Here is a 16,819-nt window from a genome sequence, read left to right on the forward strand (position 1 = left end):
AAAAAAAACCTGAAAGAATGAGTGTTTCCAACTGGGAGTTAAAAGCAGACTACCCTGAAGAAGTTTTTTTCCACCTTCCACAATCTCAGAGACCAAAATTAAGTTGTAATTACTTGGTTAACTTAATGGTTAGCTTTGGAAAGAGACATGCCTCTCAAGTGTCCCTCTTACCACCACATATGCCTGTCTTTACTGATAGCTCTTGATTGCTTCCTGAAGAGAACATCCATGAAGGTATTTACCACTTCAGGACTTGAAGTACATGGTAATTTGAGTCTCAGCTGTGTGGCTCAGGTTAATTTCGTTCATATTCATCCAGGAGAAATAAATATTTTCTGACATGTGTTTTGTATCAGTGCTTGTGTTGGTATTTTTATGTTCTTTGAAAAAAATAGTAGGCTGTATTTGGAAAAGAGCTATTTATATTATGATTATTAAGAGGTTTTTTTGTATTATTAAAGCCCACACTGGTTTCTGAATTCAAGAGGCTGTCTCTCTGTCAGTGATCATGCTTTTCACCTCCTTGGGACAGAGAAATTGGTAAGCAGCTCCAAGTTCAGTACAGAAGGAGATGTTTTGTCTTCTTTTTGACTTATTGTGTTTTATGGGAATTTTTTTTTTTAAACCTGGTGTTCCACGTGGAGACTGTAGAGACAGAAAACTGATGTACCAATCACTGGTATGTAAGAGGTTTTGCGTTATCTCTTTAGTAAACTCTGGACCTGGTGTGCAGTCTGAATACTCAAAATAACCACCTGCAGTCGAGAAAAGGAGTCCTGATGCTTTCTTTGTTAAGGTCATAGGTTGCCTTGCTGGGAACAGCTGTACTGAAACATAAAGGGCTGTAAGGCCCTTGCTTAACATCCCTTCCTACTGACCTCTAGTTCACCAAATATTGCAGCAAGCAGTGGCTTCATACGTTGGTCCTTATGGCTTTTTTTTGTGTCTACACTTTGTGACTGCTGAGGCTGTTAAATGATGGTTGGAGCTTAGTTTGCAGGCGGTCATTGCAGTTATATTGATGCTGGTCCAAGATCCATTGATACGTGCTGATAAGGTTTCCTTGGTAAGATCATTTCTTGAATTGTCACTCTTTGATAGTTTGGTTTGACAATAATCTCCTTGCACAACACACAGTCCAGTAAATCAGCTTTCTTCAGCTGAACGTCTTTCTGATATAAAGCCATATACGGGTTGCATTTTTCTCTGTAGAATCTCCCTCAGCACAGTATTGTCAGTTGTAGACTGTGCCATTTCCTCAGCAATTTTTCTGCTTCTGTCTATTCCTAAAGATTAGTCTTGGGTTGTTTACAAATGTACAGAAAATCAAAGTGGAGGCACTGTTTATTTCCTTGATATTAGCTGTTAGCCATGTGAATGTGACTGATTACACCGAATAAACTACTTTGAGAAAACAGTAAAACAACAAAAGGTAGAGGGCCAGATTTTTTTTTCTCTAAAAACACAGTCCTATATGCTCATGTGCCCTATATCAGGTGCTCCAAATTAAAAATTTTATTTAGGAGAGGTAACTTTTGCATCCTGAAATTAAGATACTGTTTTCATTTTAGCATGTTCTAAAATAAAGCTTTGTCCAAAATAAGAAAATGAGGAATCTCTGTAGAGAGGTTATCCTGAACCAAAAGCTGGTTTTGAACACGTGACATGTGAACTGCTGTGTGGCTGACCTTGAATACAAAAATGTTATAGTCAGTAATGAATAAAATCAGAATTCTGTTCTCAAACTTTGAACTTCATGACAAAACCTTTACCTTCTTTCTCCCCATTACTGATGATTTTTGGTCATTTTAAGTGTTTGCTCTGTAGGACTTAAATAAATTTCTGTTGGTTATAAACCTACAAGAAGGGAGGAACACCTAGCAGTAAAAGGAGAGAGTACTGTTTCTATTACTTTAAGTTTTGTTTCTACATTGTAAAGAATGATCAGGAAATTTCACATATGGTATGTTTCAAAAAAGCTGCAACAAAGTTATTTTAATAAGAAAAATTAATGCATGAATTATTTAAAATAGTTGGTGCAACTGTTCCTGTTAACTAATCCAGGCACTTGGAAGGCAATTACACTGAGCTTTGACAATATTGCCAACCCACTGCACAGTGCCTTATGCCAAAAGCTATTGTTGTTTTATTGACCACGTTCACCATTACATATGCATATGAAAAAACAGAGGCATTTTCGTCGGGATTACCCTAATAGCATTAAGAGATTATTTTTTAAATTTCCTTGGAAGGAAATTCACTTAAATGAGATTACTTATTACTTGACTGGTTTCCTATCATGCTGCTATGTTTAGGTAAGTGGAGTCCATTAGAGTATAAAGTTTTTAAAAAACCTGATTTTATACATTAATGGTTTCAAATAAAAGAGAAGTACTGTATTTGTGCACAGCTTCTTTTGAGAAAGTTAAGTCGATGTTCTGGTTAGGAGAGATAACACTTTTTGTCCCTCTTGGTGGCCCCCCTAGTGTCACCATTAGTTCCTAATTACTTGCAAACAAATAAACAATTAACTCCTCGTGCCTCTTGGTGGGAGAGTTTTCATTGACATGCTAAAACTTTCTAATAAAAGATTTTAATTAATGACGTTGCAAATCCAACCCCCTTGTCAGCATAGCTATAAGGAGGACTTGCAGAGAAATGCAAGTACAGTACACATGCTATGCTGGCTGATGGTGAAAGCATGGCAAGTACATCGCTATGTGCCACTAATACATCAGCATCTCAGAATCTTCGGAAAGCGTCTGGTTTTGTAGAAAATAAAAGCACACAGTGCTCATTTTCCATTGAAAGTATTTTGGGACCGGAGCAGAAAAAAGATGGCATTCCAGCTGTGAAACCTCACCGACCATGGATGGATGCATGCACCAACTTGGGTAACCCAGCAGTCTGTTTTGTAACTTCTCAAGCTTTTACTCCTTTAAAAATTTATATATTTTCATGTTTACGCTGAAAAACAGTAAATTGAAGCTCTTGTTTGCTTGCTTTTTCTAGTTTTAGGTGATGAAAGTAATCCTCATCTGCAAATCCCTGTTGTTTGCTATGAAAATCCATTATTTCATGCTAACAGTAATCCAGGTCAAGAGGAAAAAGTTTTGAAATGTGAAAAATATTTTTCAGTCACAGAAAGGTTATCCTTCAAACGAGAATTGAGCTGGTACAGGGGCAGGAGACCAAGAACTGCATTCACTAGAAACCAGGTAGGGATTTTCTTAGTATTTAATAAATGAATAACAATGTAGTTTAGTAAAATGTTGGTAGAAGCTTACAACAGCTGACTAATTCAGTATGATGTACCTCTGCAGAGAGAAATGTAATCAGGAACTAGTGTACGTTGTCAGTATACACTAACATTGTGTGTACATTAGTAATTCCAGCAGACCTGTGTTTATGTGTGGAATCAAAATTGTGCAAACACTCCTCAGAATTCTCCTGTTGAACAAACTAAAGTGGTTTTTATATTTATTTTATTACTCCTATAAAGGTAGATAACTATTCAACAAGTGTGTTTTAATCTCCTCAGATTGAAGTCTTGGAAGACGTTTTTAAAATGAACTCCTACCCTGGCATTGATGTTAGAGAAGAGCTAGCTCGCAAATTAGATTTAGATGAAGACAGGATCCAGGTAATTAAAATTTTATTTGCACTTTTCTGTAATTCTATCTATATGTACTTCCTGGTTATATAAATTAGTAGTTTGGCACCAGTAGCAATAATTTTAACAGTCTCAATTTAAACCAATGTATATTTATACATGTAGTATGCCTCCAATGATTTGTGAAATGGAAACCATTTAATTCCTTCTGAAACCTTAAACCTTCCATCACTATAATATTTCCATGATATCTGCTCTGTTTATGTCTAGTTAGCACATGCAGAACTTGATCATTTGCTCTCATATTTTAAAATCATGTTTATATTATGTTTGTCACCATATTTGAAAAACAAATTTGAAACAAATATTGAAACAATTTGTATGACTGTCTGAGTATTTTCTGAGACTATCAGTAGAGCATACATGTGTTAAACTAATGTTTTAGCCTATGTCTTCATATGGCCAGAAGCAAAATCTATTTGGGGATTTAAATTATTGATTTCCAGGTAGTCCAGTGTGATAAGAAGCATACCTAAACATTAGAATTTGGGCCTCACCTTGATGTTTATTAATCTTTTGATGCAAGTCTTGTATTGGGGCTGATGGGAAGCTTGATGCTGAGATTAATTAAGACTTGTGTGTGAATTCCAGATGCTCAGGATTTACCAGGGTCTGAATCAGTGTCACTGAAGTTCATATTAGTGTCTCTATTCTTTACAGTGAAGTTGGTCCTCACTTTCCAGTTAAGCTGCAGTATTATTTTCTTCATCTGTGGTGTTAAAATCATTGCAAGTAGCTATATGCCATCATCTGCAGATCTTAAATTTGTATTGAACTTCCAAACTACTGTCATTACACAAAATACTGTAAATTTGTGTGAATATTTTTAAGTTTCAAAGCTTATTCTGCTTGCAGTGCTGTATTTCTGAAAAACATGCTTTTTCTTTCAATTTTAGATCTGGTTCCAGAACCGTCGTGCAAAGCTGAAAAGATCCCATCGAGAATCTCAGTTTCTAATGGTGAAAAATACTTTCACCTCCAGCCTGCTAGAGTAGAAGGAAGGATATTTTTCTCTTGTGGTACTACAATAGAACATGAAGAATTACTGGAATTTTCACAACTTGTATTAAGTAACTATGATATATTAATTATTATTTTATCCCCAGATTTGAAAGATTATAAAAATTTTCATTCAAATAAACTGTAAATACTTGAAGTATTATAATCTATTTTTTGTGGGAAAAGTGAACTTTTCATATGTATTTTAATAAGTATTTTCAGAAAAGTTTAGGTATTTTTGCAATTAAAAAAAAATCCAAACCATAGGTTGCACAAAATTTTCAGTTAGTATGAATTACTGCAGCTTAACTGAAGACAACTTAACAAAGAATTGTGGGTTTTTAAAAAAAATCAGTTTAAAGTCTGAAATATGCAAAATAGATTTTGATACCTGAAGCATCTTGTGCGTTGTATTGGAGTTTAAGTAGCTTATATAAAGAGTGTGATACTTTTCATAAAGAACATAATTTTTAGAAAAAGATATCTCAAATGGAAGGGCTGGTATTCAACTGACTGTTCAGCTTCAACAATTGTTTCATTAAAAGAAGCTAAAAATTAAAGTAATCTTTTTATATCATATTTTAATGACTTAAGATATTCGCCTATTTAATGCGTCACCTTGGATATCTCCTGTCTTGTCAATGTAAGTGTTCCAGTTATGGAAGTTGCCCTCATTATCTTTTAATGATAGAACGCAGCATTTCACAGGATCAAATCAGCTGGGACCAGAGCAGATATCCAGATCATTGCCATTAATTTTAGGGTGTTGAATTCATTTTTATCAAACAGTACTTGAAAGTTAATTATTCTCATATTTGATATTCAGCCTGAAGTCAATATGCATAAGGAGAGCCTTATACAAAAAACCCAACTCTTCATGACCATGATGTGGGAAAACACCGTAAGTATGGGTTTACACTGTTCCTTTTTCAGCAGAGCTTTAAGCACTTGCTTAAAGTGCTGGTGTCCTTGACTGAGACTTCAGCCTGTGTTACTTTTTATAGATACATTCTGCATGGGCCCAGCTGTGTATACAAAAAATCATTTTGTGTTAGGCTGAAGCACTGACTTTAAATAATATTTCAATCTGCAAATCTGAAAGAACCAGTAAATCCCAAAGAATTTAGACATAAAGCTTTGTTAATTGGGTTTTCCCACTTGGCTGACTTGAAAAATAACTCTTATTTTGAACCAATACTATATTTATAATAGTCAAAAAAACTGAACCAAATAATTTTATCTGATTTGAAAAAAAAAAAGAACATTGGGAAAAATTCTGAAAATTAGGGAGAAGAAATTATGTGAGTGCTTATGACATTCAAATTGTTTTAATCTAAATCAGAGTTTAGATCTCAGTCTGACTGTCACACATTGAAGGAATGCCTAGCCACTGAGCTATGATGTTGGTTTCCAGGTTTCTTGTGGAAAAAGTTTTGCTTTATACAAAGTACTGTGATTTTCACTGGAGGAAGAATTTAAGCCAAAGACTTCAATCTGTACACCTTAGCCACCAGGCTTGTTCGCAGTCTGACACTCAAGTTCTCTGAAGTCAGGACACCGAGGACACAGAATTCAGCATATCATTGGTAATATAGGCTAAATGTAAATAGAAAAAAGAGGAGAAAAATCCATAGATTCTTGTAGTGGTTTAGTAGTGCAAATACAGTTAGATTGCACTTTCTTGTTTAATAATAGTAAAATTACAACAGATTTTTTTTAATGTTACTTCCAGTGTAGTATAGTCTCTAGAAGAGAGTAGGTGTTAAAATTTTAAAGACCTGTGCCTACTGTTTTTGATTCCTATATCTCTTCTAACATGCTTTGCTTTTCCTTCAGTTTGTGTTCTTTCTTAGGACATCTCTATGTATTTCAGTTGTTATAATGGACGATTTAATGTAGCTTTGCTGCATGTTTGCAAGGTATAGCAAAATGCAATTAGTTTAGGATTTTCCAGGATACCATTGTACCTGTTACATCATGAACAAACCCAAGTATTGCTCTTCCTTTCTCAATGCTTGTATCCATGATATCTGCTGTCCTATAGAATGAGAGGTAAGTCTGAGTAAAGGGGTGACAGAAAAATCTTAATTTTATGTAGTGTCATATTAGGAAAAGCTAAAGGCAAGGATGATCTGACTTCAGTCCTTAGCTGATATGTTGGATGATAGGTTGAGAAATAAGAGTTTAAATAGAAACTATTTCTACATTTTCTGAAAAATATTACTGAAAAGCTGCATTACTTTAGAACCAGACTACAAGTATTTTCCATTTTTTGTCTCTAATTTCGTGGGCTTATTGCCTTCATTTTTATAAAATTTCTAAAATCTTGAATTGATTGACTTTGCTCCTGGAAATCCTATATTTTTTGTGAAAATAACATACTTTTATCTAATATTACAATGTTAATTATCCATGCTTTGTAAGACTTAGGAAATAACATTACTAACTGAACTTTTGTTGTACCCTGAATTCAAAAATACTTAAGAGAACATTCACAAATAAAGCCATTTAAATGGAGCCAAATCTATTAGGAATAGTTTTTAGAGAAGCTGGGATCTCAATTCAGATACCTACCTGATCTGGTAAAGACAATATTGTGAATGCATGAGTACTAATTTGTTTTCCTTCTCACCTCAAAACATATATTGCCCATAGCTTAACCTTATTCCAAGTAATTTGAAACTATTGTCTACTTTACTGCTGGAAACAAGGTTTCCATCAGCAACAGATTAGACTAATCTGTACAGATTGGTGCCTAAGAACCTTACTCTATTATCTGGCAAATACCTAAATACACCTAATGTCTCTTACAATGGAACTTGTCTCAAGTGACGGAAGTCTGACAAAGCAATTTAAGAGAAGGTGTAGAATAATAGCAGAATAATAGTAGCACCAGCCCTGGTATCCAGGGCTCAATTAGCAAATGTTACCAGAAGGATGATTGGTGTAAGGTACTAAGAGTGTTGCACATACTGCTGAGGGGTAAAATGCTTAATAGCATAATTGCATTATTTGCTTCATCTTGGCTTGGCTTGTTCTATCCAAAGTAAATGCATCAACGAGTTAAAGGAGAACCTCTAAATTTACATTTATACCTACTTTGACCAGCATGGGTTTAAACTGTAGCCATCACTTTCTCAAATACAGCTGATTTTTTTTCCATCTTAAAAAAATATTAGTCTAGACCTTACAGGATTTTCTAATCTTGTGCTTCCTGGTAATATGCAGCTTTCTGGGCTACCTCGGTAATACGTGTAATAAGCTATGTTATCTGTCTATAGGCACAACCAGTCCAAATAATTATAGTGGATGAGACTATATCAGAAGAGGCCACCATGCATGCTGAAATCAGGTCCCGCTCCAGTTTCGCATATTTTTCCTTGCAGTGTTTCTGTTTGACTATCTGCCTTTCAGAACTGTGATCAGAAAAGTCTCAGTCTTCTTCGTTCCTATTCTGACTTAAGCTTTGTGAAGCCACAACCTCCTTCCAGCCACATTGCCTTGCATTGGCTCCAGTGGTCATTTGACCCTCACTCTTAATACTGGCAAGCTGTTACGTCAACATCCATCAACAGCTACAGTTTAGGCTAGGGTCAGGTTGATACTGGGCTTCTGTCATTGACTGTGATGGCACTTAAACATTCTAGTAGTGCTTTCCTGAAATAGGTCCAGTGCCTGTTACCCTAATCAGGATGCTGGGCTGCATAATTATTTGTTTTAAATTGATGCTCTTTTCTTAATTAGGGTCTCTGTCTTAACATTTTTTTCTAACCACAAACTTCAGCAATGCCCAGTGCTGACCAAAAAAGATGAACTATGCTCATGGTCTAAAGGCAGATTCAAATTAATTTATACCAAGGAACCAGTGTTTCCAAAGTTCCATTGTAATATTCCAACTTGCAGCACACATAATTTAAATTACCAATGTTAGTACTGAAAGCCCAGATTTAGAACACCATTCATTAAATTGTCATATAAAACTTTGAATTTGCAATTATTTAGTTTGTCAAGTCTGTGCTTCCAAATAGGAAGCTAGCACACCAGCCAAGTGTTTGTTATAATCTTCCTGGTGTGCGTGGGTACCTCTACATTTTTCCAGTTTTTCAAAGTTTTGTATTGAAAATACTTCTAAAGCAACAAAACCCAGGACTTCTTAGAGTTGCATGTAAGAAGATTAATGCTCTATTCATAACATTATGAAAAGGAAATGTGGCTTCAAAAGTCATCCAGCATTTATATGACTGGATTTAACAAAAGACTTGCACAAAAGTAGTGTGAAATCATTTGCACACACCTTCAGTTTACCTAACATGAAATTAAGCTAATTTTAAACAGTTGAGATTAACTCTCAGGGTTAACTAGTAATCACAAATCTAAAGCTTTTTAGAAATTGGTTGTAAAATATATTTTGTTTTGATTCTTTAGATTGACTTAGTTTCCCTCTCAGTTGTTAGGTTGATGCTATTTGTCCCTTCATATTAAAGGACTTAGTATGACATAATTGGATGGGAAATATTTTATTTTCAGAAATACTTTTGAACAATGGTGATTGATCTAAATTACTGTTTCGTGTCCTGCTACTCGTGTCATGGATTCATCTTGACTCAGAATCATATTCTGATACTTTTATTAGAGCTATTTGGAATATCTCATATATTTATTTGGTAATGGAACAGTAAAAAGACAAAGTAGTAATGATCATTATGTGAGGGGGAACTGGGGCTGTTCAGCATCTTGGGGGGGTGGGAAGGAGCCTATCTGATCTGTTGCATTACAAAGGAAGTTCATGCTTTCACAGTAGGCCAACAGGATTGTTAGTAAGGGAGAAGAATCTAGGGCTGTTGAAGAGCCATCAGTTCTAGATCCCTTTGTGTGGGAATTGTCCCTTTACTTGCCTGACATGAGGAGGAAAGGGTTAGACAGAAAATGTGGAAGACCAGTCTTTCTGTTTTGGGCACCCAAAGATGATATCGGCATGGGCCAGCAGTATGTTCTTAGACCATATCAGGAGAATCTCAGAAAGTCTGAAGTGCTGCGTTAGCATGGCACAGTATTGGCATTGCAGTTTTGCTTTTTTAGATTGACTAGCAAAATAGAAAACTAATCATGTATTTGTTGAGTTTAGAAGAGCAATAAATCGAATGTTTTCTAATATCTGTTTTTGCAAGATGCTGTTTATTAGCAATGAGGTAAGAGCATGATCAAAAATGCTTAGGGATATACAGGGTTTTGTGTAGCTGTGGTGTAATTGCCAATGACTTTTATATGACCAAGTGTGTTTTATATTTGATCATATGAATGTGGTATGGTGATGGTATCGGAGTGATAGAGCAAGTGGTGCATTGCCTGTGCCTTCATTAAAAAATTATAAGAAGAGCAAAAAAGCAGTGAAACTATAGATTTTTCAAGTGTGTTTTTATCCACGTTGCAAATCAGTTGGTGTAAGGTCTAGCACCTTTAGCAAACTGAATATCTGTTTTTTGATTCAAACAGGGCACAAGTGATGCTTTTGATACCAATTTTCAAGCATGGTCATATGGCTCGGGATGTCATAAGGATCTGTATGTGTGGCGTGTAAATGTGATGCCATACCTGGATTGGGAGTAAAAAACCATATTTCTTCTTTTTGGATTTACAGTCCAATGTTTTGTTTTTGCTAGCTCCTAAACCAGATTTTCCTCTGCCACTGTGATGGCTGGAGAACCCAATGAGTGCAGTCTATTACTCTTTTCCTTAATCTTGTGCAATTTGGAGCAAAAAGGACAGAAAGTAGCTGGTTGTATAAGGTAGCCCCCTTCACTAAAAGTTATGTTATTCGCCTTGTTATTAATCACTATAAATTTCTGGGAGTTTGCCATTTCGGAATTGCATATGTAAGCATGTGTTTCAAACTCATTATCTCATTATGACCTTTTTTAAAAAAATCTGTAACCCTGCACCAAATTAATTGTTATACCTTATTTTCCTCTAATCCTTTATTGCGCTTTTAACACTGAATTTTTAATTTATGAGTCCATATCATTTTCCTAATTCTAAGGTGTCCACAATTTATAGATTCTGGGGCAGTCTTTTGTCCATGTATAACCAAATTAAGCTGTATATATTAAAGGAAAATTAATATATATCTTTTAATGATAGATTTCACACTCTTCTAATATTTAGAATTATATTGTAACCATCAGTTACACTCCAGAATATCTTGGGATTCAATTTTTCTGAATGATGCCACAGTAAGGAAATTAAGACAACAGCAGATCAAATATCCTGCATTAAAGATTCTTGGCTATATATTAGCTGAATCTTAAACACTTTGCTTTTTCATATTAAATCAGACTTTAAATTCATAAATCTTGAAACAGTGGTAACACACTGTAGTTGAAATGCCTATAAAAATGCTGGGCTGCTTTTGCCCTCTTGTGGCTAGATATTATAATTACAGTCCTACCCGCCCTTAAATTATTTTTGGGTAAAATCTGCAGTGAGGAGTCAGACTGTTAGTTAATTAGTTAACTACTTACTTAACTGTACAAAATCTGTGACCAAATTTATATTGTACGTGCATATAAAGGCTTGACACTGGGCCTGATTTTCAAAAGTTCTGAATAGTCAGTATTGAACTGAACTTAGTGAAAGTTGTTGGGTGCTTCATTTTTTGATAGCCTGAACATCTATTAATAATTAGCTATTACCTTAGGATTTCAGTTTTGGGCAGCCAACCTTTTAAAATCTTGCCTCTAAATTAATTTAGGCTGATTTCATGAGTACATGTTTATAAGACTGCTCAACATAATCAATTTTTAGTAGCAGAATCTTTTTACATTCCAGAAAGCATTTGACAAAGTGGCCAGTAATTCTAAAAAACCCCACCCCTTAGAGTGTAAAACTTAGAATGACTTCTGGTACAATATCTGCTAATACAATTCTTCTGTGATAGTAAACACAATGTTGACAATGCAAAGGTTTGCCATGCAGAAACACTAATTACCACCAGACTTTTCATTTGTCATTGTTTTATCACATTAGAAGGATAAGAACTGACTTTGTGCTGTTTAAATAATGTGCATTTCTTAACAGTTTGTCTTGCATTTCAAAATGTTCAATCAGGGTGAAGTATTAAACACTGTGATAGTATCCACTTCCATTTCTTTCTTGAATCAAATATTTGTAAGTTACCAGATAGATACTTGGATATGAGGCATACAGCGAAATGCAATTCTCTCACTTTAGAGTTGGAACAGCATCTTATTCTATGCTACGGGATGTGGCTGTCTGACAATATAACTGCAAATTGCTTTAATTCATTTTGACAGAGAAAGGAAGTCGTAGGGAAGCATTCTAACAAGGCATCAGCATTGCCCTTAGAATGCAGTTGGCTGTGGCTAGATATTTTTGTGAACCTAAGTTACGTGGAAAACTTCCTTTTCTTGTAGCAGTTGTTGTTCAAATGAGAAAACTGATCCAATCTTTCACTTCTTTCCTCTGTGAACATATGGTCCTGGGCAATAAGTTCTATCACAAATTACAATTTAGTAGGAGTGGGGTTTTCAGTGATTGTTACTATTATCATCTAACTAGAAACAAATAATAATTATCTGTTGTAACTTATGTTAACATGCATTAACTTTCTATGTAAGTATTAACAAATTTTGTTCATTGTGTTTGATTAGTCTATTATTATCTGCATATTTATCTTACTCTTTCAAAAAATAAGCAGCTAACTCAGTCCTGATATCCAACTGCTTCAAATTTTTGTTTTAAAAGATTGCGCCATACTGTAAATAAAAAGGACCTTGAGTTTGTTTGAGAGGTAGGGCTGCCAGCAACAATTGCCATTCCTAACAGGACCCTTCCTCTTTTTTTAAGCCCAGTCTTGTAGAATTGCTGTGGACTCTTTTGTAAATTTGCTATAAAATGTTTTAAAATCTCCTCTGAAATATTGTTATGTATCTGTTATGTAAACAAAGATTGCAATTTCCAAAGGCTTCCAGCCTTCCTGTTTTATTTGTGTATTTCCCTTAGTGGGAGTGGAATGAGGGGCTATTGACAAAGTGCTTTCCAATCTTCTTGTAACGGTGACACAATAGTAAGATTTTTTTTTTTCAATTCTTCTGGCCTGTTGTTCTGAAACGTATCTGTTAGTGGTGTCTCTATGCATTTGAATTACAAAAAACTTCCAAAACATTTTCTTTAGCCTTAATTGCCCTTAGCTTTTCGGTCTCAAATAACGAATGATGTCATCCTGAAGCGCTTGAGCAAATAGCTCTCCTTCAGGTAAATGGGAAAGGGTTTAAGGCAGGTTATGCTCAGTGAGGGGTCCCTTAGTGTGCTAGGATTAATTTTGAAGACATTGCCGCAAGATGCTGTTGAATTTCAGAATAGACTGTTAAATCAGGTTAGGGTTGTTCCCCTCCTCCCCCACCATGTTTACCTGCAGAAGGAAAATGACAAGCTGTCTGGATGGAAGGTTTTGTGCTGTAATAAGAAAGGGTTAAGATTAGAAGGAAAACTGAGAAACTTTTGTAAAAATGTGACTTTATTACCACTTCTAGCATTTATACAAACTGCATTGTGGGGATCTTTATTTGCATTTTTAATAGTTGATTGATGCCTATATTGCAGAAAAATATTATTTTAAAATCAAACATCAATGATTATTCAATTATTGCTAAAGAATAAAACATGCATAACTTTCGGGATACAGTTGTTGGTTTGGAACATTTCTAGCTCAGCAGAATTTTCATTGAAAAATTACTCTTCCATGCCATTTTTAATTTTCTTTGCATCACAAATCTACTTTTCTCTAAACATGCAGTTTCATATTACACTTAATCCAGTGTAACAGAAGACTGCTGCTGAAAGATGTGGTCCTGCCCTGCTCCCTCTTTTCTCAGAAATGACGTGGGGCCGCGGAGCCAATTCAGCATGCTTTTGGAGCAGGGAGATATGTATTTGGTGGCACATCAGTAAGTTGAATAATCTCTCATATTTATATGAATAAACAGATGAAAAACTAAACAGAAATACCAAGAGTTACCATTTGACTGCAAATGTTCTCTGCCAGCAGAACAAGCTGGCCTGTATACAATACAGAGAACTGTGAGGACTGGGGAATAGTAATATTATATGAAGATTTGCATCCATGGTTCACTGATAAATTGTTATTTTTGATGGTGATCAGAGGTAATTTTCATTTAATGACCGTTTGGTTTATTTCAGACGGTTCCTTTTCACTGTAACTTACCCTTACATCGGATGCTAACTTGAGCCTTTAGGAATATAGGACTGAAACTTCCTTGGTCATTAAGTGCAATTTCCTGTAGAAGACACTAAGTCATCCAGAAAGGTCACAACACCTTTCACACTCTAATCTCTGAACTCTACAAGCCTCCAAATGCACCCAAATACCTGAAGGCAGACTTGAGATTTTTGAGAAAAAAGCTCAAACCTGACAGTGTGACATAACAAGTGAGCAGGAAAGAAATATTACTGCCTGTACGCTACAAAGGATTCTGTAAGGTCTAGCTTATTCAGCATTAAGGACTGGATGCTCAATTTCAAGGACTTGTTGCAAGGCATCTGGATATAGGAGTGGTGGCTGCCAGTGTCAAAGCAGAATTCATGCATCTAATTCCACTTTCAAGCCCCATCTGGACACAGCAGCAGCTAATCTAAAAGTGCCAATAAATGTTTGGACACAGCAGGAGGCAGTTGGCTGCCAGGACAGCATGCTGTGCCCTTTGCCACTCGTAAGATACAAGCAGCCAGTTGGATGGAATTGTTTTGGAGGCTGTATCTGGGCTCCACGGCCCACAGTATTTTAAGCACCCACTGGTAATGTCTGGATGACCTTAGGAAGTAGAGTGTGTGTCTGTAGAAAGAAGCAAATTACAAACAAAAAACACTACACCCAGGGGTCTTTCCTGTCTTACTAGGGGGCAGAGTCTTTCCTGACTCCAAATCTAATTACTGGTTTAGCCCTGAGCATGTGTGCAAGACATAAAAGCAGGCATCTTTATGACTCTGCTTAAGTTTCCCCGTCTATAAAATGGGAATAGCAATACAGATTTTCCTTTCAGAATGCAGTGTTTTTCATGAATTCTTTGCAAATTTCTCAAGGCCTAGTAATTTTAAAGTTGCCTTGAACAAGATAATTATTCATAATAATTGATAGATTTTATTCAAATTTCAGTTTTATGGCCTGGAGTCACTGTCCTATCAGTTGATAATCTTTCACTTGAGCTTAGCCAGATCTTTTGCAACTATGGCATGGTATAATATGGAAGATTTTATTTCTAGGACCCTTGACACTGGTGGGAATGTTCATGTCCTTGCTGAGGGTGTCCACATCGATTTCACACTTTCTAATTTTGTTCTTAAGGTTTAATACTGGAAGGTCTTCCTCCTTTTATGCTAGGTGTTCATTCCATAGGTAAACCATACCTGTGTAAGTGGGACAATCCAGTATAGTGGTTATTATCAAAAGATCTGGGGTTTTTGCCTTCTAGTATCCACCAGATGAAGTTCCAGAAGACTCTTGCATTGTGGATTTTCTGCTCTGGCATTATATTTATGCTTTTATGGGAAGTGAGATGATAATTTATGATTCCAGACCTGTAAGAGGTTTCTGAGATGTGACCGATCTTTTAGCATATTGTCTGCTTGGTTCATTTCCTAACATTGGGTGGTGGATATCTGCAACAGAAGTGTGATACTGCAGTAGTCATGATTGTCTGAGTCAGCTGAGTACTTCTACAAGCACGATGCATGCCTTCTGGCCCAAAGTGAGCTTTTTTATAACTCCTTTTGCAAAGTCAGTCTCTCTTGGGAGATTTTGGTGCTAGAAACATGAAGTATGGATGGAGCATACAACTTCCAAGTCTAAGAAGGAATTTTTGCTGAGCGATAGAAAAATTCAGGAGGGAATTTTTAACCGTGTTGTCAGAACTTTTTACTACATAAGTTTTCATGTTTTTATAGAAACTGCTGCGTTCTCACTGTTGCCTCCATCTGGGAACAGCTGCTCAGAAAGGGGAAGAAAAAACAAATATGTTTGTTAGCTTTAAGCAAGACAGTGGAGTGGCAACCAAAACCAGCTGTAGAATGCATGATATTGATACCCATGACTTCTGGATATTTTGCGTTCTACGCTATTTGGAAACAAGAGACTGTTGTAAGAAGGACAAAAGAGCCTACAGAAAAGCAGAGTCCCCACAGCCACTTTTGCCCTTACATTAGCTAGCAGCATTTTGGAGAATCTAGCTAAAAATATTAACTGCTGTCATTTGATTCCCACCTCTACCCTCCCCATTTCCACAAAAGATTTCAGTGGCAGTTATTGTCACTGCATACAAAGCAATACAATACTTCTGTATTCAGTCAGTTCATTCCCGTTAGCAAGTTGGACATGGTGGCTGTATGGAGGTAATTTTTTTCAGATGTGTCATTTTGTTATTAGCTTAAGCTGAGCTATTGGGAAGAGGGCATCCACGCTGATTTTGTCAGATGGCATCTTTGCTTTGTGCCAATAAGTCTGAGGTCTTAGTAAGTATGACTGATGATTTTCCTGCTTTCTGGGTACCAGTGGTAGCTGAGGGTTCTTCAGCTATGCTGCTACCTAGGAGATGTCACTATTCATTCTGTATCTTGGTTTATATTAAAATTATTGTAGGTTAATTCATCAATAGCACTAATAATACTGATTTTCCCTCTTCATTCTCACTTAAATATTTCAGCTTCTCCAGCAGTCTAGAACTCTTATTAACACAAAATGTCAGATTTCCCCATAGTTTAGAAAGAGATGTGTTCAACAGGGGGAGTCATTGCTTGTTGGTTATGGGCAGCAGAGGCATTGTTGTCCTGTAAATAAATGTCCATATGTCTTCCTTTCATTAGCCATGATACTGGGTTGCTTTATGTCCTTTGTAATGTATTAAAACATAAAAGGACTAGTTATTTACAGTTTTTATACAGCCCGACTTGATGTAAAAAAAAAAGCTTATGTAGTTTTCAAGCCTGCTTGGTCACTTCTGAGTAAAGCAAGAATACCCAGATAGAAGGGCATGGTGTACAGTGAAAAAACATGCTAAACTCTAATTCTGGTCTGGGATATACTTGACCTTAGAAAAAAATCTCATCATAAAATCAGTG

At 35.9% G+C, this 16,819-nt stretch overlaps 1 protein-coding gene across 1 annotated transcript; it reads left to right on the forward strand.

Annotated features, from left to right (window-relative positions):
- The first annotated feature begins 514 nt into the window (after positions 1-514).
- On the forward strand, positions 515-4,767 carry HESX1 (HESX homeobox 1). Its single transcript, XM_009511672.2, has 4 exons — positions 515-2,894; positions 3,013-3,218; positions 3,542-3,643; positions 4,570-4,767. The coding sequence occupies exons 1-4, from the start codon at positions 2,681-2,683 to the stop codon at positions 4,666-4,668; spliced, it is 621 nt and encodes a 206-aa protein (XP_009509967.2). The 5' UTR covers positions 515-2,680; the 3' UTR covers positions 4,669-4,767.
- Positions 4,768-16,819: the final 12,052 nt, after the last annotated feature.

The sequence above is a fragment of the Phalacrocorax carbo genome, chromosome 6, assembly GCF_963921805.1.
Source record: "Phalacrocorax carbo chromosome 6, bPhaCar2.1, whole genome shotgun sequence".
Taxonomy (NCBI): Eukaryota; Metazoa; Chordata; class Aves; order Suliformes; family Phalacrocoracidae; genus Phalacrocorax; species Phalacrocorax carbo.

Bases quoted from the DNA above. Each gene is read 5' to 3' on its own strand.
- HESX1 (XM_009511672.2), top strand. From the start codon at position 2,681: ATGCTGGCTGATGGTGAAAGCATGGCAAGTACATCGCTATGTGCCACT. The intron at 3,219-3,541 runs GTAGGGATTTTC...TAATCTCCTCAG, and splicing joins CTGCATTCACTAGAAACCAG to ATTGAAGTCTTGGAAGACGT. The intron at 3,644-4,569 runs GTAATTAAAATT...TTTCAATTTTAG, and splicing joins TAGATGAAGACAGGATCCAG to ATCTGGTTCCAGAACCGTCG.